General features: G+C 34.6%; 1 protein-coding gene across 2 annotated transcripts in view; it reads left to right on the top strand.

The window, feature by feature from the left end:
• Positions 1-15,542, top strand: part of LOC131800400 (protein prickle) — a 328,219-nt gene that overhangs the window by 214,015 nt on the left and 98,662 nt on the right. Inside the window, exon 1 of one of the 2 annotated variants that reach the window (XM_059126175.1) lies at positions 6,992-7,609. The exons of the other annotated variant lie outside the window; for it this stretch is intronic. Coding sequence (XP_058982158.1) covers positions 7,305-7,609 — 305 coding nt within the window. The 5' untranslated portion in view covers positions 6,992-7,304. Of the gene's footprint in view, positions 1-6,991; positions 7,610-15,542 lie in introns of those variants that run through there. 2 annotated transcript variants of the gene reach the window in all.

Genomic DNA, 15,542 nt, shown 5'->3' with positions numbered 1-15,542 from the left:
CCTCACTCACTATTCAAAAAGTTTTTTGCAATACTAAAAGAAGATTCTTTGTTGATTTATAGTGAAATTTGAACAAGAATAAGTTTGTCTTTGACTTCTAAAATTATGATTTGTATAAACTCTTTGTGTAAACTTTAATAAAGTAGGGTCATACCCTTAAATGTATTTTATACATATATGAATTCATGGCGTTTAGGTCAGATTAAGACTTCTGATGTCTTCAGGGAATGATCATAGAATTTTTAAAACATAAATTTAGGGAATTTTTTGACTTGTGAATTTATACTTTAGAGGGAGTTTTTATCAATATTTTAAAAATAGGGCCGGGATTTTTGCCCAAAATAATCTACGGAAATATTAATCCAAAATCCCTCTAATTACGTTACTTTTTGATCCACGAACTGCAAGTGCGAAATTTCAAACAATTCCGGTAAATAATATTCCAAAAATCATCATACTTCCGACTTTTGGGAGGTACCGTTGCATGAGGGCTATACGAAGACGAATACCGCACGTTTCTGCCAGAGGCTGTAGTAACAATATCGAACTTAAAATACGAAAATTGAAACAATTCCGGTGAATAATGTCGCTTAAATCATAAAAATACCGAATGTGGGTAGGTACAGTTATATGGGGCTATACCAAAACGGGGACCTATATAGCCAACTTTCACTATCAAAAGCCCTGCAGAACAAGCACACGTCTCAGTAAAATTTTATCAACCTACTTCACTTCGCTCGAAAAAGAGTGCTTTCCACAGACGGACGGACAGACAGACGGACGGGTATCGACATAGAATTTTATGCTGATCCAGAAAACATACACTTTGTGAGGTCTAAAATGTATGTTTTTACATGTTACAAACTTAATGACAAACTTAATATACCCTCTATACTATGGTGGAGAGCATAAAAAATGTAGTTAGCCACGTTTGTCATCTCAACATGTTACAATTTGGTACTTTGAGGTTTGTACGGGAGACTATCTCAAGAATATTTAAATTCTATGTGTAAATATTCCATCCATCCAGCTATAAAGGGAGATTTGGTATTCCTAGTGGGTGCAAATGGTACAATGATACTATCCGATTTATAGTTGTTTGTGTGTGTCAGCCATATTTTCCATAAAATCATAACATTGTCCATTTCAAAACACTGTGTCCCTTGTTTTTGTTGCAATATCAACTCGAATAATCATCCAATGCAACACGTACTCCCAATAAATACCACAAAACAATGCCAAAGTCATTTTTGATTAAGTCACGGTCAGTAATGGATTTTCATAATCCAAAGAAGAAATATGGCTGAGCCCTATCTTCAAACATTTCTTGTGTTTTTTAGTTCGCTTACCGGCCGCATACCTTGATATCTGCTCGGTTGTATTTAAAGCAATTTGCAATTTAAAGAAAAAATAAACAATGGCAAAAAAGTTTTTCAATTAAAATTTCGTTCAAAGATAAAAAATACAAAAATTATTCCTCTTATATTTGGTGGGCCCTCGCCGTTTTACCTTGGTCTGCCCGCCAACTACATTTAGGTTTGGGATGCATATTTGCTTGTGGCATTTTTTATGTTGACTTCAAACTTAGATGGTGTTAGCGTACAACATGTTGTTGTTGCGGGATAGGTATATTGTTGGCTTACAGCTTTGTATGTTTTAGGTTTTTAACAAAATACTTTTATTAACTTAACAAAGTTTGAATTTCCAAGAAGACCAGGAATGTCGAAATGTGTGTGTATATTAGGATGAACTTAATTGTTAATTTGTTAGTTAAATTTTTATATTTTGATGTGGAATAATGAATTTGATTAAGACCATTTTATGTAATATCACAGCCACAAATTTTCTAATTTTGTGAAATAAATTTTCTCAAATTCGCTATTAATTAAGCAACCTGTTGATACATAGAATATTTAAAAAGAAATCATAAATTCTCGATAATTAAACCAAGTTTTATATGTTTAAGTCTGTACTTCTTTCAGTTCAATTTATTCTTACCAGAAATTGTATGTGGAGTCAGCACTTCATTGTGTACCACCCTAATGTCAACAAGATTCATGGAACATGAGCCAAAAAAAAAAAACAGAAACCAAAAATAAGAAGGCGGAGGATGGTAACTTTTCATAAATCAACACTAATAGTTTTAAAACACGATCATTACCACGAACATAACAATGCGTTTACGTTTACCACTGTGTGACGTGTGAGCATGCGGTGTTTTCTTGTACCGGAATCAGTTGCAAGTTGCAAGCCTACTACAACTTATCTATGCATGTCTGTCCGCATTCAAGTAAATGTGTGTGTACGCCATACTCATACACTCATGTGCAAATGTTTGCAGCTGTTTTGTGAGAGTGTGTGCGTGTTTGTGTAATCTACACTCTGAGAGTGTGAATGTTCCGTGTTAATGTGTTGGCCACAATTCCATATGGCCTATTGGCACGAGAAGAATATGAGATAGTATCTCGTCGTAGTTTGAATAGGTTTCCAGGGAATGGAAATGGTTTAGCGTTTAACACCACAATTTGGCTAAAGTTCAAAATTTGCCAGCGAAAAAAGAATGTATATATTTCCGTTATTCAAGACAAAAAAAAAAAAAGAAAAAACGACAACAACAACCATAAAAAGCCACAAATGGCTGGTCAATGGTTTATGAGACACGTTTTAATTTTTGGCCAAAAGGGTTAGTGGTGGACTGTAGTCACAAACAATGCGGCCAGTAATTAAAGCAATTGTCAAATTGTGTTGGTTGGTTGGTTGGCTGCTTGGTCTTGTTGGCAGACAGGAGAATGGAAACCACAGCAAAAAATTAGGTTAATGTTGGATTATGGACAAAAGATTGAAGAAAAAACAGAAAAATGGAAACAGCCACGATCATTTCCAAACGAATATTGAAGTGCCAGTTTAAAGAATTGTAATCTGATGGAAATTATGATTGCATTAATTCTTTGTCTATTCTATTGGAATTTTTTTCCATTGTTCTCTTCTTTCCAATCTTTGGCTGGAGTTTAAAAAAGTCTTTACTTCTTCAATTTTATCTTTAATGGCGAATGACTCGAATCATATTACACAAACCATAGCGAATTTAGGTGATCTCAAAATTTTTGTAATTAGTCCTTTTGCTATTGACTCATCAGATCGTTAAAGTATAAGAAATGAGTAAAACATGAAAATAATCTATCTTTACAGCTTGATATAAAAGCAAGTTCATATTAAAATTATCTAGAATAGATCAAGTCTGCTGTCATTTCTGATACAAAAACATGCTTTATGTTAGAACGGCACAAAAATGCATAAAGTCGATGTCATGATTAAGTGTTTCATATGTTATTCGTTTGTTTAGAATGGCTTTAGGCCAGCTCTAAGTTATAGTGGGAGTTAAAAAAATGTTTTTCAATTTGTTCCACATCAATAATTTTGACAAAAAAAAAAAAAACAAGTAAAAAAGCAATTCGGCCGGGCCGAACTTTGAATACCCTACACCATTTGGAACGAATTAGAAAATTTTCAAAAAAATAAAATCCATTAAATTTTATTTTAAATCTTTACAATGTCTAATATAGGAAAGTGCCCAGATAATTCCATTGGAAAAAGTGGCTAAAATCATCAAACTACTGAATATCGGGGGTATCGTTATATGGGAGATATACGATATTACGGACCTATATAAACAATTCCCTTTCAGGGTGTAAAGTGCTCACAAAGAACACCTTGTATGGATTTTAAGACAATACGACTTGAAAATGTGGCCAAAATCATCAAAATACCGAATATCGGGGGTACCGTTATATGGGTGCTATACGATATCATTAACCCATATAAAGAATTCTCTGTCGGGGGGTAAATTGCTCACAAAAAACCCTTTGTGTACAATTTCCGTTGAAAAACTGTGGCTAAAATCATCAAAATGCCGAATATCGAGGGTACCGTTATATGGGGGCTATATGATATCGTGGACCTATATAGATAATTCTCTGCCGAGGTATAAAGTACCCACAAGGAACTCCTTGTGTGGATTTTCAGACAATTCCGTTGAAAAATGTCGGTAAAGTTATCAAAATACCGAATATCGGGGGTACCGCTTTATGGGGGATATACCATATCGTGGACCTATATGGACAATTCTCTCTCAGGGGGTAAAGTATTCACAAGGAACTACTTGTGTGAATTTTCAGACAATTCCATTGAAAAATGTGGGTAAAGTTATCAAAATATCGAATATCGGGGGTACCGATATATGGGGGATATACGATATCGTGGACCGATATAGATAATTCTCTCTCAGGGGGTAAAGTATTCACAAGGAACTACTTGTGTGAATTTTCAGACAATTCCATTGACAAATGTGGCTAACATCTTCAAAATACCGAATATCGGACCATCTTGGAACTTGACCTGCCTGCAGACAAAAGAGAGATCTGTGCAAAATTTTAGCTTCCTATCTTAATTCGTTTAGACTGTAGCGTGATTACAACAGACGGACGGACGGACAGGGCTACATCGTCTTACAATTTTACGCTGATCAAGAATATATATATACTTTGTTGGGTCTAAAATGATTATTTCGATGAGTTACAAACGGAATGACGAACTTAATATACCCTCTCTACTATGTATGGTGGAGGGTATAAAAAAACAAATGTGCAAAATGATCTTTTTTCTCTGAGAGTATGTATTCTTAATTTATAAATCAAAAATGAATTAAGTCAAATCGATTGGAAAATTTGGCCAACACTTTTGCAATAACTAAAATCAGGAACATCATTATATAACTGTTGTATCAATAGTTGGACCTTTATTGATTTTTTTAAATGGCTTTCTCCATAATAAGAACTCGAAATGCCGAAATGTTGGCAAAATAAACTGGAAAACATGGATAAAAAATAAAAGTAAATATCGGAGTTATCCCCCAAGGGGGGCTATTTAAAAAATGGGCCGATACGACCAATTTTCTGTACCAATGATTCAAGAGGTAATTCAAAGATCTCTATCAAATTTACACATTTTCTAAATACTGAGAAATGTATCTCAAACTATAGGGATCCCATTTTATATAGTGAAAAATATATAAGGGTCGTAAAAAACTTTGGCCTAAGAACCCAGAACTCCTTTGGGGTTTTGATCTATAATCGAGTATTATCGAGCCTGACTTGACATTTTACACAACCGATTTTGCCGGTCACTGACCTTAACCTGATTTTGGTAAAAATATTATTATGTGTCAAGTTTGGACTAAGTTTTGCATCGCTCTATTTACTCAAATACCTAGAAAAATATTTCGCATACATAGAAATAAGGACTAAACCCATTATTTCGATGAGGCGCATTTTGACCTTTCAAATGATATACTTTTCTGTGGATATATGGCTAATTGTATATAATATAAAGTAGTAAATACAAATGTCCTGAGCTAGAATTCTGAATTCTGAAAAGTTCAAACAATTGTTATAGACTTTACAATTTCTGAGATTTTCCCCTTTTGGTGAAGGCGTGTAATCCTTGTTACTTATAGTTTCCCATCTATAAGTCCGAATTAATAGGACGTACATTTTTCCTATAATTGTTTAGAATATAAATTGGTATCGTAATAGGCCTTTTTATGTTTTACATACACATAAAAAAATCGAATGTTAGACTTTGATCTTTAGCTTCAGATCGGAATGGCAAAAAATCTGTTCAGACATGGCGATTCTTACTTTCCCATGGAAATATAGAACACCGCTTTTGACAAAAACTAAAAACCCATTAAATCGTAAAGGAAAATTAACGACTTCGGTAAACAAAGTGACAATGGAGAATAGTTTTTTCCTCAAAAGTTTTTAGAATTTGTGTTTTTCCCTAACAAAAAACATTATTATTCCTTTAGGGAAGAAACAGCCTCTGAAGCGACCACATAGGATGCCGGCGAGCCATTAATAAATTGCAATATTGCCCTGAACAAGAATATTATGTCGCAGACATGCTAAACACCGACTTTAATTATGGACTAGCAAATGTTTTTTGTATCCAACGAAATTGGTAGCCCGACACACACAACTGCACGTTAAGTAGAAACAGAGAAAAAACGCTCAGCAAAAAACTAACTGATCGACATGTAGTACAAACGTTCCAAAGAGAATAAGAAGAAAAAGGAAAACAAAGAGGATACCATAATAATTACCACACAGAGTCTATGTTTAAGTACACGAACATCAAGGAATACGTTTTTTGTGCCTCCACTCTACTCCTTTTGCTGATTTGCTATTGCTGCTGAACTTCAATTGTAAATTGAAGAAATCCTTGCAAAAAGGGAAAATTATAATATAACAATAACAACATTAATAACAGCTACAACCACAACAAAACCCATGAGCAGCAACAGCATGTCATCGTCAATTGAACCCGTCGTTCCACGTACCGCCAATTTGCTGGCCTGCAAACAATGGTGGCGTGTCTGTTTCTTGTACGGCGATCAACAGAAATATTATCGACAGGTTTACAGCAAGGCAGCGGCCCAGCGATTGGCCTTATCGGCGGCCAAGACCGCATCGATGGGCTTAACAAGTGAGCAGAATAATGAAAATGACAATAACAACAATCCCGAGTCGGAGTATGATACGGTGGCCATAGATTTTATCGAGACGCAATTAGACGCAGATGCAGACGACACTGAAGATGCATCCCGCGATAATACAGCAACAATGACGATAAAAAACCATATTAATACGCCATGCAGAGCAACAACCAAAGAACACCAAACGCCAGTGGCCTTATTTCCCTCAAAATGTGAAACAAATGCTGGAGGCCAAGCCAATAACAACGGCAGCAGTAGCGGCGGAGGTGGCGGTGGGGGTACAGGTTCCAGTACCTTACGTAAAAGCAAACGACTCTTACGCTCTTTAAGAGGACATCGAAAGGGCGGTGGCGATACAAATAACGAAACAAGTACAAGTACCAACGAAACAAATAGCGCCCAACACGGAACAGCATCATGGAATCGCCCGTCCAGTCACAATTTGCGCGATACATTGGAGACATTAAAAAACCTAAGCCTTAATAATCGTCAACAGCAACCTACGACAACAACATCGCAGGCAGTGGACAGTAGCCAATTTGTGGCCGAGCCCACCAAACAGAATGCCAAACACACCCTACTCGACGATCCGTTTCTGTTCGGCATCGATGAAGATCATTTGGGCGATTTGATACGAGGCAAAACGCTTCATAATTACACGCCACCGACAGCCATTGAAAATGTATCGAGGTACTTTAATCTTTTCTCTGAGGCAGACCAAGAGGCTTTGAGTAGCTTCAATCCCGAGTGTATGGCACTGGAAATGCTAGTCGATGATGTGGTGGAGGAGGAGGAGGAGGAAAAGAAGCCAGCCCTGCCACCAAAACGTGGTGGCGGTGGTACACCAAAGTCTACGACAGCATCAGCAAATAATGATTTGCGACTGAGTGAAAGTGATTTAGAATTTTTGAATTTGAATTTACGCAATCGTAGCTTACCGCGTCATCTAAAGCCAGCAAAGGATCCGCATGACATTAGTTTCACATTTAAAGAGGACGAAGATGAGGACAGTAAAAGGGAAACTGCAAATGCCGATACGAATGAAAATGACAATGAGTAAGTAAATATTAACTTAAGAGAACATTCAAATTCTAGATAGACATAATCTAGAGTGCCATTATTTTTACATTCTTATTAATCACTGGTGATAATAGTATTTATGAACCGTTGAAGGGATCGAACTAAAATGTAAATAATAATCACAATATTTATAAAATAATTATATTGGACTAATAAGCGATATATCGGTTTATGTTTCTGTCTTTGCCCAAAAAAAACAAAACAAACAAAAAAAAAATAAGTAAAAATGTAGCTAAGTTCGGTCGGACCGAACTTTTAATATACTCCGTCATTTGGAAGGAATCATAAATATAAGGAAGATCTGGAGGTTCAGTTATGAGCGGACAATACCAAAACAAGGACCCATATGTACAGTACTCTGCAAAGATGTTTCCTATATACTGAGAACACATACTCCCAATTTACAGCAAAGTCGGTTTGAAATTGTGACTGTATTACCGTAAAATCTTTAATTATGCAGGTACAGTAATATGGGACATATACGAAAACATGGACCAGCCAAATATAAAGAAATCACACTATAACGCTTGAATTCCATCACGAATAACTTTTTTTCTGGAAAATTCTCACCAAAATGCTTTTGCACGCTTGTAAGGAATATAATGAGCTGTCACTGGAACAATTGTAACAGCTGTCGGACGAGTGGCTTAGAAATGACAGCAGTCTGAAAGTTGGTTGCAGTTTTTTCATCTCACCATGTATATGCCTTGTGGTGTCTAAATATGTGCAACAATGAATGAAAACTTTTCTACTTACATTTACACAGCGATGGCCTAGGCCGTTAGACGAGTCCGAAATCTACCGAAAAAGTAAGCGAATATTAGATGGTTCCGAAATCTAACGACATTGTAAGCGAAGACTGGATGGGTTCGAAATCTATCGACATCCTATTCAAATGCAAGTGCGATTGTCACATTTTATTATATTTTGTTTTGTTCTTCAATTCCAATATGGATTTTGTTTCACAATGTAATAGAAATACGACTCATCTAAATCGGATGCTAGTTGTATGCTATTAACCACTGTTATTTCATTTTTATAGCATACACCACAAGGTGGTCAGAGTATTATGTCTTGTTTGACCCAAGGACGAACCCTATTGAAATTGGAGATAATTGGTAAAAAATTAGATATAGCTCCGATATATATCTTCGTCCGATATGCCTTTTATTGTGCACCAAACGTGTAATATCAGCCCGAATAGTATAGAATTTTGCACATACAACCAAATTAGACCTGAAAATAAGTATGCCAAATTTGATCGAAATCGGTTCAGATATAGCTATAGCTTCAATATATATTGTTCATCCGATTTGTTATTTTAGTCCTCCGCAGCCGTAATATGCACTCCGTAACAACGATATTCAGGGAAATATATGAAATACAGCTCAGAAATATCATTGCCAAATTTTATCAAGATCGGTTCAAATTTGGATATAGCTCCCATATATATCAAATGGGCAATACAAGTCCGAATTTAAAAGATACAAATACTTCGGCGTATTGTAGGGTAGGGTATCATAAAGTCGGTCCGACCGACTTTAAGTATTTCTATTTGACAAATTGTATTACATTGTAATGGCCAGCGGACTGCTGGGCATACTCTCTCCCTTTTATTTATAGTACAATATTTTACGACAATCACAACGGCCAGAAAGGTCTCCGAGGTGGGCAATTGCAAATATTTATCTTTGTATAACCTGACCTCTTATTATATATCTGGGGTAGGGCTTTACCTTATACTTAACACCGCAAAACAACTGTTTTAACAGCTCTCTTAAGATCATATGATTCAGAACTATTTACTTCTCAGAAACTACCTTCTGAAAAAATGACAGTTTTCTGAAATATATCATTCGATAATCCGCCTTATCCTTATGGGAAAATTGCTTCACTTTCCAAAGAGTATTCGAAAAATGGTCAATCATACAACTTTAAGACTGTTAAAGTCAATCAATATTCATAGTTTTTGACAATATGTTCTTAAACTCTTGTCCATACATTAAAATACCTTCATTAGCCATAGTTTCTATTTTACGTTTAGAAATTTGCAAAAAAAAAACGTTAGTAACCCTTACGAGAAGTGATTATCGTTGACGATCTTCACACTAAAAATTCTCATAAAATTTGCCTTTCTTTCTCTTCCTCTTACATAATCACAGCATGATGATAATGAATCATGATTTCCTAATTATTATTATGGTATATAATGACTACAAATCACCGAACATTTTACCACCCTGGAAGATATAGTGGTTGGTTGGTTGGTTGGTTACGGCCATTGTGAGTTACTTTCCTGCTGTTAGGCAATCATGTGAAAAAACATGTCACCTCAGTGTAATTTGAGCTGTGTAATGTTAAACCCGACTACAGGGACATAGGGTATAACCTGAAACTTTAAACACAAGCTAATTTACAGGATGTAGTCGGCAAGGAATTTCTGTTTCACAGAGCATGCGTGTCAGTGTTCGATGACTTCTTCATTGTGACCAGAATAAAATGTCGATGAAAAAAAAAACAACGACATGTCACCACACAGATTTTGTTTCAAAGGGTGAGTTTGGTTTATTTTCTGATAAGAAAATAATACTTATGGTCTATATGGCCTGTAACAATAAGAAGACCAACCGAAAAAAAGTTGTGGTGACCCATTCTTCCTTTCCATCTTTTGTCCATCACTTCTTTTTTTGTAAAGCCTCTGAATGTTGCCTTTGCTTCGGTGTTGCTATCTCGGCCCGCATCAAGTTTTCTCTTTGTTCAACAAGTCACTTACATGTGAGTTGTGGTTTGTCTAAAAGCTTTTAGTGCTTTTACCATAAGTCCATAATACCTGACGGAAGAAATTAAGATTATCCTCCGGGGAACAAAATTGCGACTTTAAAGCAAAACGATTTTGACAATAAAAATCCCATCATTTTTTAACGATTAGTTGTATTAAAAAAGTAATACTTATTTGTGGTTTGTATTGTATTGGTGCTGGTATGTTTCGAGTTTGATGGTGTTTTATTGTAAAATATATTTTAACCTCAGCTGAGCACATGTTAAATACTCAATATGGAGTTTTTTTTTCTCATTTTTGTAATAAAATAAACTATATCCTCTTAAAATTTTATTATATTTGCACTCTATTAATTCCTTTCATCTCTTTCCAAAGTGGAACATTGTAACCAGTTCCACCACTCACCTTTCCTAGAGAACATGCTTAGGATTATATTTTCTCAAAGAAAATCGATTATGTCCGCTAGCATCCAGACATGTAAATACTCGTACTTTGATGCACAAAAGGTATTGCATTGTCTGCTCTGAAATTATGATTTAAAATGTACATTTTATGCAAATAATTGAAACATACGAAGAAAGAAAGAAAAATTATGCATTTCCCCCTTTTTTCCTGTTATGATTTATCGTTTACAACGTAAGGCATTGCATAATGACAGTCTATGCTAATTTGCATACGAAATATAATGGCTTTCATGTAAAACCAGTTCATATTTAATGGCAAGGAAACAACAACATTTCTTTCATGTATGTTGTGGTATAAAAAAAAAATACTGATTCATTATCGATTATGCGGCAAGCCCTTTTTAATGTCATTAATCTTTACAGCTTTATATATTTCTTAGAACATGATGTTACATCAGTATAAAATTAAAAATATATGAAAATAAATAAAAATAGTTTTTAGATGTAAGTTCGCAGGCATGCAGACGTTGTTTAGAATGAGTACCCATGTAAAGAAATTAAGGTTCGAAATACATATTTCAACGAAATTAGCCTTTACTCTTTTTGCTTATTTGTAAGTTTACTGTGCTACGTGTTACGTTTAACACTTTAGATGGATATAACAAGTGAAAAAATACAGCTAAGATCAGACCTACACTGTTGAAAAATATATGAAAGCGTGGGCGTCTTTTGCCAATTATCTGAAAGAGAAGGCATGTTCCGAACTTCAAATGCCAATTTTGAGGTTACTCCGTTGAAATGTGGCGAAAATCAGAAAATACGAAATATCGAAAAGTACCATTATATGGGAGCTATACGAAGACGTGGACCTGTTAAGGCAATTTTCTATAATAGCAGGTAGTAGGTGGCAAGTGTAACATTAAACCAAAGAAAGATCACAGGCAGCTCAGCCCTACACTGTTAAAAAATATACGAAAGCGTGAGCGTGTTTTGCCAATGATCTGCCAGAGAAGACATGTTGAGAACTTCAAATACCAATTTTGAGGTTACTCCGTTGAAATCTGGCGAAAATCGGAATATACGAAATATCGAAAACTACCATTATATGGGAGCTATACGAAGACGTTGACCTGTTAAGGCAATTTTCTATAATAGCAGGTAGTAGGTGGCAAGTGTAAAAAAAATTCGAATATTTGGAGGTACCCGTTATCGTTATAGTTCTCTGCAAGAATGTTAACTAATACACCTCGCTGTCTATAAGCCAGATAACACTATGCAACACAAAAAATAATTGCGGGGAAAATCCAGCAAATTATAAAAGTAGAGCTAAACGAAAAAGACGTGTGTATTTGCGTTTTGAAAATTTACATAGAAAGGTACCCAAAATAGAGGGGACAAGTTATCCCATACTTTGGGAATTTTCGGATTAAGACTAGTGAATGTTTTGTATATAGTGTCTTCACCATCAAAAATATTTTGATTGAAAATGTTAACCCTCAAGCGAGTCAAGATTGGGGTCTTTCTGATCCTGTTTTTAAATATGGTTAAAAACTCCTGTATAAGTTCCGATATAGGCGTATGGGCTTGTAGAGGTTCTAAATCTACCTAGTAGCTTTAGAGACGAAAATATATGTTGCCCAAAGCGAACAAAAATTATTATTAAACAAAGCAAGTAGTATAAAGGCGATACTTACGTGTTGCTAGGCTCCATGTACCTCGGGACAATAGTTTGTAAGAAAATTACATTAAAATTTTCTCTACTAAGAGTGAAAATTATGTCTTTGTTTTTTACTGTCAATTTAACACGTATCCAATCCAAGTCAAAATCTCCCTTTACAATTAATTTTTTGGGATAAGTCTCAAAGGAAAACTTATTCTAGATCAAATTTCTCTGAATAAACGAAATCTAAATACTTAATATGTACGATAAAACATAGGATAAATTTTTGTTATTAAAAATATTAAAAAAAAATTGTTTATTTCGAAAAGTGTTTGCATTTTTTCCCAATTCGCTGTAAATTTCCTTATAATTTCACAGCAAAATTGCCAGTGTGGGTTGTGAAAGGCGACTTGATAACACTTATTTTAACATTAAAATCCAAAAGGAGTTTTGGGTTTTTAGGCCAAGTGTTGTTACGGCTCTTATGTAGTTTGGACAATATACGAAGGGATGCCAATAGTTTGAGATTTTGCAACATTTAGATTAAAGCTTTGAATTTTGATAGAAATCTTTGGATTACAGCCAGATTCATTTGTACTGAAAATGGGTCATATCGGGTCAACTTTTTTGAATAGTCTCTTATGAGGATAATCCCGACTTCAAGTATTTTTTACATTTTAGCCATGTTTTCCACTTAAATTTGCCAAATTTTGCAATTTGAGTTTTTTATGTTCGAACGTTTCCACGCCTCACATTCCCACCCCAGCCGACCGAAGGGGAAACCTAGGGATTGCGTACACATCATCATCCGTATGGGAATTAAGTAGGAAATGGAAACCAGCTAAAGGATCTAATTTATCAGCTAGTTAATCAAATAATAAAATATATATTTTAATTGTTAAAAAAAATATTAAGATAAAAAACTTTTATTTTGAATTAATGTATTAGTACAGGGAATGGATCAGACTTGGCTTCTCTTAAAATTTTTATATAAGAAATGGGTCAGGACAAAAACTGGACAATATTGGTTCACTTATTCATGTACCCCCTTACAATAGTTCGTCATTTTGAATAATAATAACTTTTGTTGTTGCAAAGTGGTCGTTCTCCACTAATAAAAAACGTTGTTTGTAAAAAACAACAATAAAGGGATTAAGCCAGACCATTTTGCAAAAACAAAATACTATGGTATCCCGAACAAACAAACCAACACTGTTCTAATAATAATAACTATATTAAAGAGGAAATTTAATGTCTGCTTTATGGCTGCACTGAAATTTTCACAACATTAAGCTAGAATCAAAAAAGAAATAACCCAATAAATTGGTAGCCATTAGAATGAAACGTGGATAGTTTTCAAGTTATCAGAAAAAAATTAATTAAAATTTGGTACTCATGTAAACCTAAAAGATCGGCAATAACTTAACTTTACATGAGTACCAAATTGTAATTAATTTTTTCAATTCAATATTTTTTTTAATTTATATATTCTAATTTAATTTTGGTTTTAAATAATCTGCATTGAAATTATTCTCCTTTTATGAGTTTAATTCAAAATGAAAGCAACCCTTTTGTAACAAGTTGACATACCACAAAAATATAGACAGTAAAACAAATTGTTTATATACAGCAACCTATTGGTAGCACGTAAAGGGAAGGCACAACAAACAATTTATACGAAGCAGGATGCCTATCTTTATATGTATTGAAAATAATTGATAGAAGGGTGTGGTAAACACAAAATGGATAAGCTTAAACACGAGAGCCAAGTAAGAGAGAAGATACTTAGGATGTCTCCTGGTCTATAAAGGAGCTCAAGCATACAAAACATTGAAAACCTTAAAATAGGCATCTGTTACATTAATATGTAAATGGAAACAAAAAAGCCTACCTCATGCAGTATGCTCACTTCTTACAGATGTAGGGTACAAAAACAAAAATAATAACTTGCTTATGAATTTTTATCTCACCGACAACAACCGATAGCGTATTGAATAGACAGCGAGCTACCACAAGCATGTTATTAAAATTACATTCGTGTGGTCCAAGATCTTATTACTGTCGCCGACACCTACACGAATGTTCATGTCACCCATCATGTTTGAGATATGTATGTGTCTTGCTATTATTGTTGTTACAGTTGTTCTCTGGTTTATCGCATGTAATTGAAAGCTTAAGTAAACTGGAGTGAACACATATACACACACAACCAACCATTCTTTGCTCTGAAGATGCTATTGCTATTGTCATTGCTGTCTGTGCCGGTATCTGCGTCTAGCCTTTCCATCCCTCGGTTATCGGTTTTGAATGCATATTTGTTGGACGTAAAACAAAAATTACTGGATTATTTGTATAATATTCTCTGTTAGCTGGTAGTTGAGTGACAGTCACAAGACAGTTGGAGGTCTTACGGAAATATTAGAAGTACTTAGTGGCGGCAAAATGTGTTTGACTTTTTTAAAGTGTATTCACACTTTGGTGTAGTGGTTAAAATATATTCGTGAGAAGTTCGTTTCTTGAGTCTTTTGTTTCGATGACAGCTGAAATGTATCGAATTCATGGAATTCTATGAATGTTATTCAAATACAAGAAATACAACATAGATTTCATTGAAGAGTAAAAAAACGACATATACACATTGTCATATTATTAATGTCGGAATTTAGGTGATTTCATCTATTCTCTGTAATTGGAACGAATTTGGAAATTTTAACAAAATAAAATCCTTAAAAATTCTATTTAAATTTTAAAATTACCGAATATAGCCGTTTTATTGGTGTCTATACGACGTGGACCTACATAGGCATTGTTTGTCATAAGCCATTACGATATTCAAATTCGAAAACTCGAAATAAATGGTGAATAATGTAGCTAAAATCATAGCATCCATTACTAAGTTCAAATACGACATCTCAAACAATTTCCGTGGGTATTGTACCTAAACTCGTAAAAATACTGAATATAGGGAGGTACTAATATATGGGGCCTATACGGAGACCTGGACTGCATAGACAATTTTTTGTCACTGACTGTTGATCCCATCACGAATTCTAAATACGTAATTTG

Source organism: Musca domestica, unplaced genomic scaffold (genome assembly GCF_030504385.1).
Source record: "Musca domestica strain aabys unplaced genomic scaffold, Musca_domestica.polishedcontigs.V.1.1 10, whole genome shotgun sequence".
NCBI lineage: Eukaryota > Metazoa > Arthropoda > Insecta > Diptera > Muscidae > Musca > Musca domestica.
The sequence above is the reverse complement of the archived record's forward strand: the minus strand, read 5'-3'. Positions and strand labels throughout refer to the sequence as shown.